The sequence below is a fragment of the Mauremys reevesii genome, linkage group 8 (assembly GCF_016161935.1).
Source record: "Mauremys reevesii isolate NIE-2019 linkage group 8, ASM1616193v1, whole genome shotgun sequence".
Classification (NCBI taxonomy): Eukaryota; Metazoa; Chordata; order Testudines; family Geoemydidae; genus Mauremys; species Mauremys reevesii.
In genome coordinates, this window is record NC_052630.1 from 61,563,196 (window position 1) to 61,581,649 (window position 18,454).

Genomic DNA, 18,454 nt, shown 5'->3' on the forward strand with positions numbered 1-18,454 from the left:
TTGGTCACAGTTTTATGTTTCTCCTCAAATATAATCTATTTTTATATGTTAAAAAATGCAGATTACTTCAAAATGTTTTAATGTTTTGTAGCGTGTTGGGGTAACTGAAATATTTATACACAGCAGATTGACAGTCATCTTTTCATTGTATGTTCTGACTAGTTTTATCCCCTTATTTTTCACAAGGCTGTGCTTGCTGGGGCATTGGGTAGGGGACAAAACATTGTAAAGAAGACGACTTGTATTAAGTTTCAGCCTTCCAAAGGGAGATGATACAGTAAATAAAATAAATCTTGGAAAGTATTCTGAATTGTGCATCCTAATGTATTTGACTGTAGTGTTCTAACTTAGACCCACTCTACTGATAGCTGGCTAGAAGTTCTGGGAATGAAACCATAGTTAAAAGCATCCTTCTAACCAACTCTCCTGCCAGACTTACTAAACTCTCTGATAGCTGGGTCATAATCCTGAATGGAAAATATTTTTGTCTTTCAATAGGACTCGCTGTAGTTACTAAGTATATCACTAAGGGGTGGAAGGAAGTCCAAGAGGCATATAAAGACAAGGAATTTTCTTCTGAAACTGAAAAATTGTTAAAATATCTGGAGGCTGTGGAGAAAGTGAAACGTACGAAAGATGAATTGGAAGTTATTCATTTGATAGAAGAGTATAAGCTAGTTAGGGAGCATCTCCAGACAAACCATTTGAAATCTAAAGAGGTGGGTATGTATATGTAAATATTAACATCTTGCATCAAATAACTAATGCCCTTTTAAAATTCGTTGTCTTTTTTTATCTTGACAATTTTGGATTGCTGAAAATATATTTTTATCCAAATGGAACTCTTAAAGCTTTTTTTTTTTTAAGTCATTAATTCAACATGATGAAGCTCTCTGTATAATTTTGACATTTTAAAGTACATTGTTTACATATTTTGCTTGATGTTTTGTGTATACACCAGACAGAGTCTCTCATCAAATTAAAATGTTGTCTCCCCCAATATACTACTGTAACAGGTGTGGAAGGCATTGTTGCAGGAGATGCCCATTACAGCAATGTTGAGGAATCTAGGAAAGATGACTGCAAATTCAGTACTTGAACCAGGAAGCCCAGAAGTAGCAATAGTGTGTGAAAGACTGAGAAATGAGAAACTGTTAAAAAAGGTAAGAACTGTTTTCACTACTCAGTGCTTTTACTTCTGGTATGATTCTCTTCCTAAATTGCATTTCTTAAAAACCTCAGAAGTGTATGTATTGATGAGAAATGTTTAGGTATACTTTGACATAGTTAAATACAATTACATATAATAATTGCTAATCAAAGATAACCTTTTTATGTGAAAAGTTATTTTTTTACTATTCTGCAGTTGACTTCACTTTGCTTATGAACCTGGATTCAGGAAAGCACTTAGTCAAATACTTAAAGTTAAGTATTTGACTAAGTGCTTTCCTGAGTTGAAGCCATGGAGAATTTCATTTGCTGGTCTCATGCATTAATGTTATAACTTAAGCATTCTTATGTGCTGCTTTAGTAATCAATTGTACATGGTCTTCTGAAGCTACTCCAATAGTGGGGTAAAAGTGCAGCAGTTGCTATTTCAGAGTTTGTTTGGATGCTGCTATATAATTAGAAATACTTTAAATTTATGAATTTCTGAAAGTTTAAGATTGTTAATGGAAAAATCTAGCAGAAGCCTGGGAATGGACTGGAAGAGCAGCCTGGTGTACGTTCCATTTTCAGGCCCCTGCACAAGGAGAAGGAGCAGAAGAAGTGAGGTTGTGAAGGTATCTCCTCACTCTTAAGGATCCCAGAGGAAACTAGGAGAGTAAGTGGAGAAGACATGCATAGAGTCAAGACAGGAAGACAAAGCATGATAAGTGGGGAAGAGAGACTCTTCCCCCCGCCCCTACCGCCCTTACTATCTGAGCCTTTAGAAGCATGAAGGAAGAAAGTGGGGTGGTCCTTGCCACAATGATGAATGAGTTACTTGGACTTCAGCACGTGGCTCCTTCCCTGGGCCTTCCATGGACTGGGGATGATGCAGTTAGGGAATCTTCATTTTCCAGGATCCTCTCCAAGAGGCTCACAGAAGAGCAGAAGCTTGTCAGAAGAAAGGGTCTGCTCTTTCCCAGATCCCTCCAAAAAGCTTATAGCATCAGAACTGGCAGGGAAAGGAGTTACCAAAAGGGGGGAGGAGCTATTATGAAAGAGGGAAGAAGGTGTGTACATGTTTAGATCTGTTGGACCTGCACAGTTGCTTGTTGGCACAAGCAAGCTACATAAACACCACTAAAGGAGAACAAAATGAGGGGAAAAATAAATTAGTAAAGCAAAATAAAAAACAATGGCTAAAATACATAACAGACAATAGACTGGTGGTCCCCAAACTGTGGGACGTAACCCCTGGGGGACACAGAGGAACATTCAGGTGGGCACATTGGGGCCCAGGCCAGCCCGCACAGGGGGCGGGGAGGGAGCGCCAACCCAGCCCTGCTTTGGCCCCAGCTTTGCTCCGGCCCTGCCCCCAGCCACGGCCCCTCAGCCTTGGCCCTCAGCCACAGCTCCGCAGTCCCAGTCTGCACCACAACCCAGCCCCCAGCTGCTCCCAACCCTACCCCCAGCTGCGGTCCCAGCCTTGGCTCCCTTACCCCTGTCCGCATAGCCTGAATGTTGCTTCAGGAGGTGTGGGTATGGACGTGGACAAGGCAGGGAATGACCCTTAAAAGTTTGGGGACCACTTGAATAGGCTAACATAGTACTTTTCCAAAAAAGTCAGTTTCAAATAACTGAATTTGGCAGCGTACTTTCATATTTAATACATAAAAATGACAACTTCTATTTTGAAAAAGGATTTATTTTTTCCACTTAGCTCTGAGATGAAACCCTATTTAAGTGCTATAGTAGGTCAACCTAAAAGAAATCTCTTTCAGTTATTAAGATGGAGAATGCTTAACAGGGTTGTATTCTGTCCCTCAAATCTTCCAAGCTAGAAGATTCCCAGGCATAAGTTCTGTTTTTTCCCCCCCTTTTGTTATTACTTTAAATTGTTGATGTTTTCATTTTATACTAGATTGGTCTAAAAGTATGCCTGTTGATTTTTTTTTTTTTTTTTTTTTTTTTTTAAGATCTGTCATTCAGTTGACCATGAGATTTTTTGTTGGCTTGTTTGCGAAGTTTGGATGGGTGGAGCTGCAGCTGTTTGATTCTGTTCTTTCAAAAAAATTCAAAAGATGTTTATGGGCAACTTCAGCTCTGTCCCAAGCACTCGTGTAGGGTGTTGCAGGGATTGATATTGTCACTTCTTTGATTAATGTGTATATGATCGGTAGGAGGGTTAGTGAAGAGACATAGGCTGCAGTTCAGTCAATAGGTTGATGACACACAGCTCTACATCTCCATTGCATCTGACCCAGCTGGAGAAATGGAACAACTTGCCTAATGCCTTGATGAACTTAGGGCATGGATGAGAGCTAGCTGGCTGCAAAGCAATCCAGAGAAAATTGAGTTTATGTTGGTGGGCACCCTCATACCCGTGCCCCTCACAGAGGGAATGTCACTGCAATTTGTAAAACAGGTGCACGATATGATGGTATTGTTAGATCCTGGGATGTGCCTGGGTGCCTTAGTGGAGATTTTCCATCTGTGCCTGATCAAAAGAGTGCAATTTTGTGTATGTTTTGTGAGAGAGAGAGGACCTTGGTGACACAATTATCCATGCTTTTGTTAACTCTCAAGATTAGACTGCTGCAATGCACTGTGCACAGGGTACACATTAGGACTATTTGGAAGCTGAAGGTAGTGTGAATGCTTCAGTCTGCTTATCAAGTGGAGTTGCACTTTGGAAGCACTTTAGACCAGTGCTGTGTGATCTGCACTGATTCCAGTAAGCTTCTAGGTGGAATGCAAAGTGTTGATTATAACTATAAAGCCTTAAATGTATGGGTACCTGATTAGCTGAATGATTCATGCCATGGTACACTGCTGCAGTTGAGATTAACAAAGGCAATGGATCTGGAGTTCTCTCAACATAAATGAGAGAGAGCTACTGGGGAAAAAATTGCTGTGGTAAGTCATTGAATTTTTTTTAAGTTGCTTCACTCTCCTCCCTGGTTTGCCGGAGCCCAAACTTGTTAACCTTTGGGGCATACTGTAAAATTTGTGAAAATTGTGAAATTTCTGGTGGTGCCCTGTAATAATTTATGTTCTGTATTGGCCTGGTTGTTGGGATAGTGTTTGCTGTATGACAAAATTGCTTTAACTCAATTGAGCAGTCTGCAATATAGGTCAGAAGGAGAAGAATCGCTCAATATAGCCATTTATCAGCAAACACTTAAGAGTTGGTATGGGATAATGCCAAAACTATTGGACTTAATTATTCTGTCTCTGGCCTATGGCCAGCCTGTGAAACTGCTTTTAACAGGAATGGCTCAGACTTTCCAGGCACAGGAGAACAAAGAACTCAAAAGGTTTTCAAAAGGACTGTTTTAAAAAGGAGACCTAAGCAAGTAACCAGACTTAAACTAGCCTCAGGCACAGGAACCTGTTGGGGTGTCTGGAGAAGCTAGGCTTACATAGGTCGCCATCGTGAAATGGTGGGAATTAATAGTTAAGATAGACGTGTGTAGACTGTTTTTAAAATCATTTTTCTCTAAAGCTTTGTTCCTACTGCTAAATAAAAAATACTTTTGTTTTTAAGAAGGTTGTTGATCACTGCTTATCACTGGTTTTTGAAGGGTAATTGTAGCCAGGCCCAGGTCTAAGAGTGGGAGAATTGCAAAGTTCCACCCTGAGTCAAGTAAAGTTATGAGGCCAAACAGCTGAGGAGGGTGCTCTCAGACCAGAAAGGGGACAGAGGTGCAAGTAGCCCTATAACCTTTTTTTCTCTCTTTAAGTATGTTGTTGTTAAGAGATGTGGGGACTAAAGTAGATATATTTGTGCATAGCCACATTTGTTTTTATTTTGTTGTGATTTTTAATTTAGGAAATAAGTGCACAGAGAGAGCCTATAATTGTATTTTAAAAATTTGAAGTAACAATAAAATAAGGCAGATAATTGCAACTGTAGAGAGAGAAGGCAATTTGTAGTTAATATTTTCTGCAATAATTGAACTTTGTACTTTAAATGTATTTTTAAAGCATGTTTTGTTTATAGGCTCGAATACATCCATTCCATGTTTTGGTTGCATTAAAAACCTACAAAACAGGACATGGAAACCGGGGAAAACTTCGGTGGCTTCCTGATAAAGACATTTTAGAAGCTCTTGATGTCTCTTTTTACAAAACATTCAAGGTAATGGTCTGTTTAACTATCATATTATAGATCCCTGCTAGAGAAGTCATAAGCCTGGCTTTGCAAATATCTGGAGTGTTTTAAAGCAGAGTAAGCAATAAGATACACAAGTATTCTTACTTACTGAGATTGGTCCTAAAATTATCTCCAAGTATGATGGGGTGGACTAGGCCCAATGGCCCCCTGCTGGAGGTCTCAGGATTCTACCATACCCATCCCTGAAAAGGAGCAGTGGAGAGGTCCTCCAAGGGCCTAGAGTGGTTGCGAGGAAGCAGCCAATCAGAGAGGCTGCTGGAACGGCCAGTCGGGCCAGAAGAGCCATAAAAAAGGAGCTGCAGAACAAAGCAATAGTTAGTTAGTGCTGGAGAAGAAAGGACTGCATGCCTGGCTGGAAGAGCAGCAGGACCACAGACAGTCTTCTGGCAGGGACCAGAGGAGCGAGAGGCTTCTGGCTGGCTGCTAAGACTGAGCCAAAGACAGTTTGCTAGCAGGGGCCCAGGAGCAATGAAGGGAGCACTTGGTTGGCTGCTACTGAGTAGGGAGTGAGCCTGGGGAGGGCTGCAGGAAGATCATGTTTCCAGGGAGGAAGCCCTGGGGGTATGGTCCCATATCAGGGCTGGGATTAATTAAAGACAGCCCAGAGAGGGCTAGAGAAACACCACCAGTGGGGTACGGAGATAGACCCTGGCGGACTGTATACCCCAGAAGGGGTTTGTTCTGGTTCACATGCAGATAGTGTGAGAGACTCGGTCAGAGGGCTGAGTCACTGGAAAAACTGCCTAAGAACCACTGAAAGGGTCACCAAAACTGAAAGGACACAGACACCTCAACCAGAAGGGGGTGTTTGCAAGAGGTGGGTGATGACCCCATTACATCAAGACTATTAAAGGACATTTTGCCTACTGCACTAATTCTTTTTCTTATAGTGCAAGTGGATCTGTTTCCAGCTACCCAGTGCATTGTTAGTGGGGTTTTTTGGTTGTTGTTTTTTTTTAAACTTAGATGGCCCAAAATGAGTGGTGATTTTGTTTTTTGTTTAAGCATAGCTTAATGTTGGGGGGGAGGTTGTTTATTTTAAATTGAGAGACAGATTTTTTGCTGTCATTTTGTTAACCATGTCTGATCATGAGATGTAGTCAGCTTTAAAGAACTTTATGGTCTGCGATATAAATGTGCCTTTCTGATAAACATGATTAATATATGAAGTGTTTAGGGGAGAAGTATTCTCCCCATAATTGAATTTTCCCCATATTTATTTAGGTACCTTAAAGTATAGTGTCCTTTTAACTTTTGTAGCTATCCATCTTTGTTCAAAAGCATTGGCACAAAATAAAAAATACATTACTAAATCATGTTATGAAATTATTACATAATAAAGTTCTTTCATCTGTTAGCATTCCACTTTGTAAAACACAGTATGATGATGTTTTCAGATAACCAACAGTTTCAGTTGAGGAATATCTGAACAATGAAGCTAAGCTAGAAAGTGATAATTTTGATGAGTTAACCAAAACACTCAGTTACCTAGTTAGTCTTTGGTTTTGGTTGGTTGGTTTTTCCCTTGGGTGTCAGGGCCTTTCCTGGAAACAGAATATTATGAAGTCAAGACTGCATTTTATTGCCATGTTTTTATGTCCATTGACTTTCAGATATTATGCACTAGTTAATTAGTTCTATAATTACACTAGTTACTAATCTACGGTTCATGGAAAAAAAACGCTGGTAAATGTTGAAGTAAGCTGGGTGTAATTCTTAAAAAGTTTACATTGCGTTGTAAGTTCTGTCACTAATACAGTATTTTGAAGTCCATAGTACTTTTGCATTTAAACAGTACTTAAATAATTGTTTGGCTAAATTGAATTCAGCTGCTGGTGGTATGGTTAGTTTCATTCGTTCTTGAGAGAACTTTAGGTGGATTTGGTGATTTAGAGGGACAATTTTCTGACAAATTTCTGTAATGAATCAATACCGCAGCATGATTTCATGGGCAGTCTTTCAGATACACTGAAAAATGAGGGTCCTGACCACATGTCATCAATGAAGATTTCAAGACATTTTTTACCAGAGCCAGGGTTATTATTTAATCTCCTTTTTGGCAAGATTTAAACATAGGTAACTTCTTCTGTCAAGCTAAATTCCCATTTACTTTAAACAGATCAAGTTGCTCTTTTCCTCCTAAAACTTATTATGTAGTTCTTACTTGTGTAGGATTGGCTCTGTATTTCAGAGCTAGATAAGTTATCTATTTTTATAAAAGATTCTGCAAATCATTTTAGAAATCTTTTGCATGAGAGGCATTATGTAAATGTAATGTGTAACATAGTATTGATTTTTTGTAGCAAAGGTTTAGTAATTTTAGTATTGTGTCAAAAGAAGGGGAATTCACTTGATTTGTTTAACTGCTTTTAAATATACTCTCCTGGAATAGAAATGGGGGAGAGAATTGAAAATAAATCAGTATTCTGAGATTTATATATATATATTTTTTTTTCTGTCATTGTTTAGACAGTGGAACCAACAGGAAAGCGTTTCTTGCTTGCAGTTGATGTCAGTGGTTCCATGACACAAAGAGTTTTGGGCAGTGTGCTCAGTGCTAGTACAGTTGCTGCAGCAATGTGTATGGTAAGAAATGGATCTTTTCTTGTAGCCGTCCAGAATTCTTTAGGCTTGATTATTAAGAACAGTGAGTCAGTATTGTACTGCTCTTCTGGCACAAAGATGCCTTCAAGATGCCACTAGAGGACTCCTTAAGCATGGTGGAAATCTGTGAGTGGCATAGGGCCATGTAAAGTAGCTTCTGTTCCAACCCCCTCCTGGCTTCTGGCATAGAAGATATGGCCAGGACACCCTTATGCATGGTTGCTAGAAAGGTAACCAGAATCAATAAGAGCAGCCTAAATAATAGGCTGGTACCCCGCATATATTAGCGGAGTCTTCAGGCTGCTTTTGTCTTAAAATCACTTTCCTTGCAGCACAATGCAGACTGAATTGAAAGTGATTTGCAGAAATATTTATATATGAATCCATCTCATCAAGCCATGCTTTGAGGAATGTATTCACACATATGGAATGTTAATTTAGAAAGGATGATAATATTTTAAATGGTGAGGAAAATACATACTTTTTTTTCCTTTTTAGGTTTTAAAATTACTTTGCTGGAGATTAATAATTAAGAAAAATACTCCAGTGCACTTTTCAAATAGCAGTCAATTTGTTTTTAAAACTTAAACTTTAAAATTAAATTACTTGTGCTTTTTAAATTTCAGGAATATAGAAAAATAGAAATGTACCATGTTCAAAATGCAGTCTGTTTCCTATAACAGAAAGGAAAGAGAGAGAGAACAGAAAAAATGCAAACTTTTTAACTAGAAACTAAAAATTAAGGTTTTTTTTGTCATAGTGATTAGGTCCATTAGTTCATCTTGGATTGCTGCAATATTTACAGATTTCAGAGTAGCAGCCGTGTTAGTCTGTATCCGCAAAAAGAACAAGAGTACTTGTGGCACCTTAGAGACTAACAAATTTATTTCAGCATAAGCTTTCGTGAGCTACAGCTCACTTTTTCGGATGCATAGAATGGAACATACAGACAATATCTCCTGTCTGTGTGTTCCATTCTATGCATCCGAAGAAGTGAGCTGTAGCTCACGAAAGCTTATGCTGAAATAAATTTGTTAGTCTCTAAGGTGCCACAAGTACTCCTGTTCTGTTCTTTTTGTAATATTTAGGCACTCTAGGATAACAGTGAAAATTAAGGGTTGAGTTGAAACATTAACTTCACTTTTTTTGCAGTCAGTCATATCTGTATTATTTTAATTTGGTGCTTTGTGTTTTCAGTAGAAAATACGTTGAATTATCACAAAACAAACTAACTGCAGATAATTACAAAGTGATAAATTAAAATACTTGATCTAATTCCTTGAAACCTTATTTTTCTCCCAGGTTGTTGCACGCACAGAGAAAGATTCCAATATTGTTGCCTTTTCAGATGAAATAGTCCCCTGTCCAGTGACGAAAGACATGACATTACCTCAAGTATTACTGAAAATGTCTGAAGTATGTGAACACTTTTAGTTTTGTTGTACTGTAAATTACTTTATAATTCTGATAAATTTATTGCCAAAAATTAAGACATAATTTGAGTGTTAGTATTTTCATTCTAATTTGTGCTTTCTAATTAATCCCTAGTAGTAAATTTATTCTACATTTTAGTAAAATACTCTTCTTGTTTTTCTTAATATACCTGATTTCTACTGAAAAGCTATGTCAAGCAAATCATATTACTTTACTATCTGAATAGTTCAACACTTCATTTTAAAGAAGTGGTATTGGCACATAAATTTAAAAAATGGATGAGAACAATAAATTCTGTAAGGCAAAATGGTGTAATTTTTTTTGTAATATTACCAAAAAGCTTCTGCATATAGTACATAAAGTACTTTACATTTTCAAAGCAACTGTATAAACAATCATCTTTATATCTTCAATTCTGTATAGTCACTGCAATGTTCTAATTCATATTTTTCAGTACTGTTAACTTGTGCTTTACAACAGCACGTGCCATAAAATTTATCAGTTTCTGGGAAATAAACTCCTCTGGTGATGTATCCAAAGCCCATTGCAGTTGGATAAGACTCCAGTTGACATCAGTGGTTCGGTTAGCCTCAAATTACAGTATTGAGTAAAAAAGGCCAAAATTCAGGCCCCAGTCCTACAATTTGATGAGAATAGGTAGACTTGTGCACCCATGTGGAACTCCACTGATTTCAGCAGACATGCATGTTGCATTGCAGGATGGGGCCTGCTGAGTTAGTCATCACAACTAAGGGCTGGTCTACACTGGGGGGGAAATGGATCTCAGATACGCAACTTCAGCTATGAGAATAGTGTAGCTGAAGTCGACGTATCTTAGATCGTCTTAGAATCACCCAATATCTTTCAACAAAACACTTCAGGTTTGATAAATCTGCATTTTCTAACAAAACCCTGTATCTCTGAAATATTTTCAACCAGCTCTATAAATAAACATCATTTTAAATATATTTTGATACATTTTATGTTCAATGTTTCTAATGCAATTAATGTCAGAGTAACCCATTGAATGCTACATTGCAGATAGAAGAAGGAAAGCTGTTAACTTTCTCATGTCCTCCTTTGTACTATCCAATTCAGGGCCACATTGCTCTTGGATAGTTAATCATAGCTGTTAATATGAAAGGATAATATTTATAAGATATCACTGTAATACTTCCAGAATAATATTCTTATGTATTTTTAGATTCCAATGGGTGAAACTGATTGTTCTCTTCCAATGATATGGGCTCAAAAAACACACACAGCTGCTGATGTCTTTATTGTGTTCACTGATAATGAGACCTTTGCTGGAGCTATTCATCCTGCAGTTGCTCTGAAGGAATACAGGGAGGTAAATAACCTTCTGATAATACAGTATCATTGTCCTCTCATACAATAATGGAAAAAATATTAAATTGTTCAGAAATTTGTTTCGGAAACGTAAGCATTTGTGGTTTAATGCAATAAATGTATGCTTTTGTAGTATAGAAAAAAGGTTCATTCTTGGAATCTTTGTACACTCAGGGAGAAATGAATGGCATTAGTTTGCAGATAAATCTTGGAACAAAAACAGGAATTTTCAAATAAAAATTTGTCATTAATTATTGGCCTAATATTTACATCCTGTGTTTAAGTTTCTGTAACAGAATTTGATATACTTAGTGCTTAGTGAATTTTTGAACTTTTCTCTTGGATATATGATTGGTAAATCAGTGAAATTCTACTTGTACAAAAAAAAAGTGAAGTTCTGATATCCCTCAGTGCTTTGTGATAGAGTTGTTTTCAGTAATGAAGTAAAAACTTGTATAGAAATAGCTGCCAGTACAAGGTTATGGGAGCCTGCAAAGAAGGCAGATCAACAGGAGTGAAAAAGCCACTCAAAGCAGAGCTTATGTTGCTTATTATCCTTTTCAGGAGGAAAGCTACTGAAGTTACTAGCTCTGCAGGGCCTCCGGTAGCTTTTCTTGTGCTGATCATGTAAGCTCTGTAGACTTTTTCCCTATAAGTCGATTTGAAATGAAACTTCACTGATAATGAAGTCAAACTGTAGAAAAATGACTTCACTATAAACATGTTCCACTGTAATAAAATGTTGTTCAAATTCTAAACATAGATCTTTGACATCCTCAGTAGGCAAGAGATTTAATTTATATTCGTATTATACCTTTTTAACTAGAAACTAAAAATTAGACCTCAGAGTTCTTCACAAACACTAAAGACTTAGTTAATCACCACAGCACTCTTGTGAGGTAGGTAAGTGTTACCTCTGTTCTGCAATTGGGTAAAATTGAAGCAGAGATGTTGAATGACTAGGCCAAGGGTCACCAAGAAGTCTGTGGCAGAGCTGAGACCTGATCTGACTGCAAGAGCAATGCTTTATCCATAAATGCAGCTGTTCCTCCTATTAGATGATTGGATGGCCATTACTGTCAAGAGTCATCATATGAAATGTAGTCCATAGAAAATTTAAATGTTTTCATTTGAATAGTCTGTGCGGAAAAATGGGTTAACTGTGTATTCCTGTCCCTAGGCTTTGGCAGTGTATAAAAGCAACTAATTGCATTTATTTCATTTTCACATAAATCAAACTGAGACTTTTATTTTGGTTAAAAAGAAAATATTAACAGCTAGATTTTGTAATCCTTACTCATGAAATCTCCTGCTGCCATCATCACTGAATCAGTGCACTGTGGAGTACCTGAGTAAGGGCTGCAGGATTAGGCCCCAGATGATTTATAAATTGTTGTGTGTATATTCTGGTGTACTGAAAATGCTTTATTTGCTTTCCTTCCTACTTCTAGAAAATGGGTATTCCATCTAAACTGATCGTTTGTGGAATGGTATCAAATGGCTTTACCATAGCAGACCCAGACGATAGAGGCATGTTGGATATATGTGGCTTTGATGCAGGAGCTCTAGATGTCATTCGCAACTTCACTTTGGATTTGATTTAATCTGTGAGCACCTGCTATTCACAGTGGGTCCATTGCTGGCAAGAGACTCTGCCCTGAGAACTCCCAGCCAAATGTACACGTGATGCACATATCAGAATGATACCTTTTTGTAAAGGGAAAAGCAGATGAGATATTACTTTTTTTGTTGTTGTTGCACATAGTTTAAAAATAACAATGGAAAAGCCTTCTAAATGTTGCTACACAGTTTTATGATTTAATTTCATTCATAATAGTTGAATAATACTAAGGTTTTCTGTCACTGTACAATGCCTTTGTCTTCAAGAATAAATTAATTAATTACTTCTGGTATTGGGAGTGGGGGCAGGAAAGGGAAATGGTGTTAATGTTTTTAAATAGTGTCAGTTTAACAGCAGTTTACTCAAGGTTTGTTTTTGTTTTTTAATCTTTGTATTTGAAAAGAATAAGATTCAACCATTTCCATTGTTCAGTTTCAAATCTATAAAAGAGAAATTATTTTCTGGAGTGCACTAGACCATGTAACTGTGATGGAGTGTAAAAGTTGTCAAATTTTATACTGACAAAGTGAAAGTGGAAATATGTGATTAAATTGTGATAATCAGACTTTTTCTGAACAGATAACTATCTGGATCTTCTAAAATAAAATATGTAACTTTTTTGGTAAATTGAAAGGCAGTTTTTGTACATTGCAATTTCAGCAGCACTATTGTAGAATTTGTATGCTTTGTAAGAAATCTGTACAAACTCTTTTTAGCAAAAGAAAGGATCCCTGAAGTCATAAAATGAAGTCCCATCCTTCAAAGTAATAGCTTGCTGAGGTTTCAAGTGCTTTTTTGATGAGGAAGATTAACAAATGCATCTGAATTAGTCTAACTCTTAAGTTTTGGTCATCATATCAAAAAAATAGCTCTTAATTTCTGTATTATCTGCTCATTCTTTTGAAGAAATCTTATCCTCCTAAAAAGCAGAGCACTTTATGGCATTTAATCTGCTTAAAGATTAACTTTATTTCTCTGATTTTTAAAAATAAATTAAATCCAGTCTATTTTCAAAACTACTTCCACTTCATAGTGACATTCTTACAGTGATCTTTCTGCATTATACAGCTGCCCTCTTCATACTCAAAATCTTACTTGTTTAGCAATGTATTGGAAATGAGAGTTTTAATCTTCTGTATGACAATAAAGACAGAAGAGGGCAAAAGGCATAGGGGAGAAAGTTATATCTACAGATAACTTCTTGACTCTGTTTTAGAGCAGGAATTAATAGTAATGTGTTTATATAATATCAAAAGGTCTTTTGAAAATGTCACAGATTAAGAACACAAGTTTTATCTTTAAGGTTTTTAGTAATACTTTACATCTTTCCCTAAATTGTATGCATGTGGCTGTCAAGAGTCCTGCTTAGGGTGACCAGACAGCTAACGTGAATAATCAGGATGGGGGTGGGGATAATAGGAGCCTATATAAGAAAAAGACCCAAAAATCAGAACTGTCCCTATAAAATCAGGACATCTGGTCACCCTAGTTCTGCTGTCTGTGATTATTTTAAAAGAGTAATTTGGTGTTTGTTTGAAAAAGATTGTAGTTATAAAATAAGCTAATTTATAGTAAATAATACATGACACTTCTGTTTCTATGCTGAAAATATGCTTTGAGATGTAAAGCAGGTGTTCACATTTGAACAATGGATAAACTCTTTATCTCATTATTCAATATGTTTAAAGTATAAAGAAAATAAGTTCAAGTTAGTGTTTGTAGGATGGAGATTTTAGACTCTGATAATGTTTAAAATATCAGATGGGTGATGGCATGCCCCAGGCTTACTGTCTCAGTTAGTCATACTAATGTCCAAGGTGTCATACTACCCATTTTTGCTCTACTTCAAGGATTAATCAGAATAATGAAGAATCCCACTCTGTCATGAATTTTACACGGATAGCACTTGAGCTGTTTTTTAAAACTCTCATTTGAAGAACTGGTGGTAACGGAGTAGTGCCTTTCAGTCAAAGTGAATGGAACTTCTTGCAGTTAATCGTTGGTAAGTGATAGTGCAGTAGTAGAATAAAGTTTTCAAAATGTGAGGCTACTGATGTTTTTTTTCAGGTGATAATATCCAGAAGCAACTCCATTGCTTTCTTTGTAAAAGGAATTTCAAGAGGCAGCACCCTCATCTTGTTTTTTCCTTGTAACCTATCCTTTTGGAGTGAGAAATTCCCTGACATTTTCAAGCCTCCTGCAAAAGAGGTATAGAGAACGTGGGGAATATACTCGATCAAGACGTGGGTTAGTTATTTCAAATAAAGGCACTGGTGGGTTTTTGTTTTGTTTTTTTAAATATAGTAATTTTTTCTAAATCACACAATAGTTGAATATTTAATAAAATGTTTACTGCTGAGCCAGAAATGTTAATGAAAACTGGGTAGGCGTTGTAAGTACAGTTTCTTATTAGGAAGTAATAAGAGTCTAGTGTTTTAGTATAAATAGTACATGGATTGGAAAATTAGGAAGGTGTGTACTTAGAAAATGTGAAATGACCTTATGCAATTTTGCACAAACCTATGATAATTAAAAGGATTTGATTGGAGTAATGACCGTACTAACAGATTAACAGTGGAGAATTACACTAATATTGAATCACTGAAATAAGCCCAGTTGAAAACCTAAATCCTTGAACTAGATAAGCAGAGTGAAGGTAAACATTCAGTACAGTCAATAGGACATTAAGTACATCTGTTAGAGTTGTGTACCACTTCTAGTCATATCCTCTCCATTATTGAAAAGATGGAGTATGGAATATGCTCCTAAGTACTTATACTAATAGGGTATAATTTTACATTCTGACTGGTTTTGTTTGTATTGATAGGACTATATTGTCCCCTATGTGGGCTGCCTCCCCAAATGTTTCCATTGGTGGATGAGTAGGGTTTGTGCCTTCCTTCCATGGAAGTGGTAGAGAGAAGAGTCCTTTTCCCCCCAATAGCAGATTGATTGAGATTTTCAAAGGCCTTAACTCTGGCAGGAGCTGGGAGGCAATACAGAGGGGCTGCTGTCACCTACATCTCCCCTTGAAGGTTTCCAGAGTACAGAGAGGGACAGCTGAAAGTTTAACACTGACAAGGTCGGTATTCGCGTACATGCTGAAGTCCTGCAAGTCTGGAAGACATGTTGCTACTCACCTCATTCTCTTTTAGCATATGGTTCTGAACCCTAAGGTTGGAAGCATAGAGCATAACATGACTGCTGCTGTTATGTTCTTTAGTCTTAAATCCAGTAATCAAACAGTTTCTAGTCTGCAGAATGAATAGGTCAAGATAATGTGCAAATTGGAGTGTGGATGTGTGTGTGGGTAAGAACTAGACTAATAGTTACAGTAACATTAAAAAAAAAGTGTGAGCTAAGTGTAATTGCCAAGCTTTATTTAGAATTTAATTATTTATGGTAAATATACTGAATTACCTTTTCACCAAAGAGGAGAGATGACCTTATCAAGTTAATATTGTTGTTTGCATTGGTGGAACACTTTGTTTCCATTTGGCTCTAGACAAAATACAATCAGATATAATCGTGCACTAAGATTTATTACAGAAAGGGGAAATTTAAGAGCTAGTTTGAAATTAAGTTCAGTTTTTCAAAGCGAATATGTCCAAATGTCTACGATGGGCAAAAGTCCAGTTAGGGGTGTGATTTGATTTCCTGATACCTGCCTGAATAAAGAGGCTTTCAAATCAATTTACATTTCACTAGAAACCCACATGCTAGTCCTAGATTTTCAATAGAATTATTGATAGCTACAGAATACATATGTTGGTTGTTTAAAGAATGAAAAACACTTAGTAATAGCTGAGTTTGTAATAGAAAGTGCTGCTGTGCAAGAGCCTAATGGGGTTTGGAAGCATTTAAAAAATACCTAACATTATCATAACACCTGAGAATAACACCTAACTATTGTGTATATTTAAGGATGTAATGGTGACAGGCTTGAGCTTTGAGAAAGAAATGGTGGGTGGAGAGAACTGGAAGCATAATATGTAAGTAAAATACAGAAAGGGTGATCAAGTGCTCATGAATTTTATACGCCAAGAGCTTGCCTCAAAGAAGTGAGAGGATACATTTTTGATCAGAGCAGTGACAAGAGAGCCCAAACTGTAGACCCATTGACTCTTCCCCAAAAATCATGTTCATCTATGTGTCTGGTAGTTTTGTTCTTTACTAATACTATAGGTTCAATGAATTTGCCTGGTACTGAAACTGGCTTACTGGCCTGTAATTTCCAGGATCTCCTCTGGAGCCTTTTTAATTGGCAACATATTAGCTCTCTTCCAGTCATCTGGTATGGAAGCTGATTTGAGTGATGGCTTACATACCACAATTAGTAGTTCTGCAATTTCATATTTGAGTTCCTTCAGAACTCTTCGGTGAATATCATCTGATCTTGGTGACTTATTACTGTTTATCAATTTGTTCCAAAACCTCGTCTATTGACACCTCAATATAGGACAGTTCCTCAGATTTGTCACTTAAAAAGAATGACTCAGGTGTGGGAAGTCTCCCTCTCATCTTGGGCAGTGAAGACCAATGCAAACAATTCATTTAGCTTCTCCACAATGGCCTTTTCTTTCTTGAGTGCTGCTTTAGCACCTTGATTGTCCAGTGGCCCCACTGATTGTTTGGCAGGCTTCCTGCTTCTGATGCACTTAAAGATGATGATAGTTTGAGTCTTTTGCTAGTTGCTCTTCAAAATCAGAGAGAACGTAAGACTGATCGGGGTGATGTTCCTGCTCAGACAGCTGCAAGAACCTCACCACTGCACATGCTACAGGCAGTTGGAGAGCTCAGGAGAAGCCTGAGCAGCACCAGCAGCTCTGTGGAGGATTGGCGAATTGATGCAAATAAAATAATGCTGGCTTTGTGAGGTACATCTTAGGTACAGGGTTTAGTAACTTGTATGTGGCTATGTGCCTCCTTTTGATTTGCAGAGCTTAACTAAACATCTAGGTAAGGTGGATATGTATCAACAAACTAGGAGAGAGGAAAAACTTGAATATAAAATTTATTTAAAAAACACTGAAAAGTTGTTTAAAAATGGAAATACATATTTAAGGTACATACTTTCCCCTTTTCCCTCAGACAACCTTAATCATGATCTGCAAAGAATAATAAATTGGTCTTGGGTTCTTTTTATGATATATATATAAAGGCAGGATTTTGTCACCAACCTTTTGCTTGACTTTAGTTTAGCTTTAGTAATTCAGGGGGGGTCCATCCTCGTAGAACGTGTGGTGATGGAAGAATATATGAAACATGAGATTGAGACTGGAAGTGGAGCAATTAAGAGGGGAAGGGATTTTGTGTCTGTTTAGAACTTTTGCTAAACCCTATTTAATTCCAATGCTTAATTGACAGAGAGAAAAAAGGATGTCTTGGTTAAAAATCTGACATTGCCTTGAATTAAAGGCCTCCTAAAGTGCTAGGGAAAGCTTGTGGGGATCAGAGTATTGATACTGTTTCACAACAAAGCCAAGGAAGACTAAACTTGACACACCTAATATTTCTTTTTTTTTTTTTAAAGGAATCCTTTATGATTAACTGCTCCTCCCTCCCATGCCAATTTAGCACCAAGCTTTAAGATATCAGTCTTACAGTTGCTAGCTATCTACGTAACAAGACAGATATGCATGATAGTAGTAACCAAGGGAGGTTTTAAAAAAAAAATGCTGTCTTTCCTGCAACAGCTGTGCAGTTTTATATTAAGATGAAGCTTTAAGAGTATCTCAAGCTGTGTCTTTTACACTGCTGCAACGTAACTGCTGGTGTATAAGATGCTGGGATGAGTCTGTCACACTGCAGCAGGGAAATGTTCAGAACCATACATTTGAGGGGGAAGTGGGTTGACAAATGAAGCACTGAAAGGGAAAGGAAGGAAGCATGGCAGAAATACGGTATATTTACTCTAATTAGCTGTTACATAGTGCTTGTTACCCAAAGATCTCAAAGCTCCTTACAGAGAAAAGTAAATATAACTGTCCCTGTTTTACAGATGAGTTGAGAGGTGAAGTGATTTGCCTAATGTCACACACTTAAGTGGCACAGCCAAAAATAAAGCAAGGGTGAGTCCCAGTTCAGTGTCTTATCTCAAAGACTGCATTGTGACCAAC

The 18,454-nt window shown here is 37.3% G+C and overlaps 1 protein-coding gene across 1 annotated transcript in view; it reads left to right on the forward strand.

Moving 5' to 3' along the window:
- Positions 1–14,380, forward strand: part of RO60 (Ro60, Y RNA binding protein) — a 27,981-nt gene extending 13,601 nt beyond the window's left edge. Inside the window, exons 3-9 of the mRNA XM_039483714.1 lie at positions 499–719; positions 1,017–1,163; positions 5,153–5,290; positions 7,796–7,912; positions 9,233–9,346; positions 10,569–10,715; positions 12,166–14,380. Of these exons, the coding sequence (XP_039339648.1) occupies positions 499–719; positions 1,017–1,163; positions 5,153–5,290; positions 7,796–7,912; positions 9,233–9,346; positions 10,569–10,715; positions 12,166–12,318 (1,037 nt within the window). The 3' untranslated portion in view covers positions 12,319–14,380. The remainder of the gene's footprint in view (positions 1–498; positions 720–1,016; positions 1,164–5,152; positions 5,291–7,795; positions 7,913–9,232; positions 9,347–10,568; positions 10,716–12,165) is intronic.
- The last annotated feature ends 4,074 nt before the right edge of the window (positions 14,381–18,454 follow it).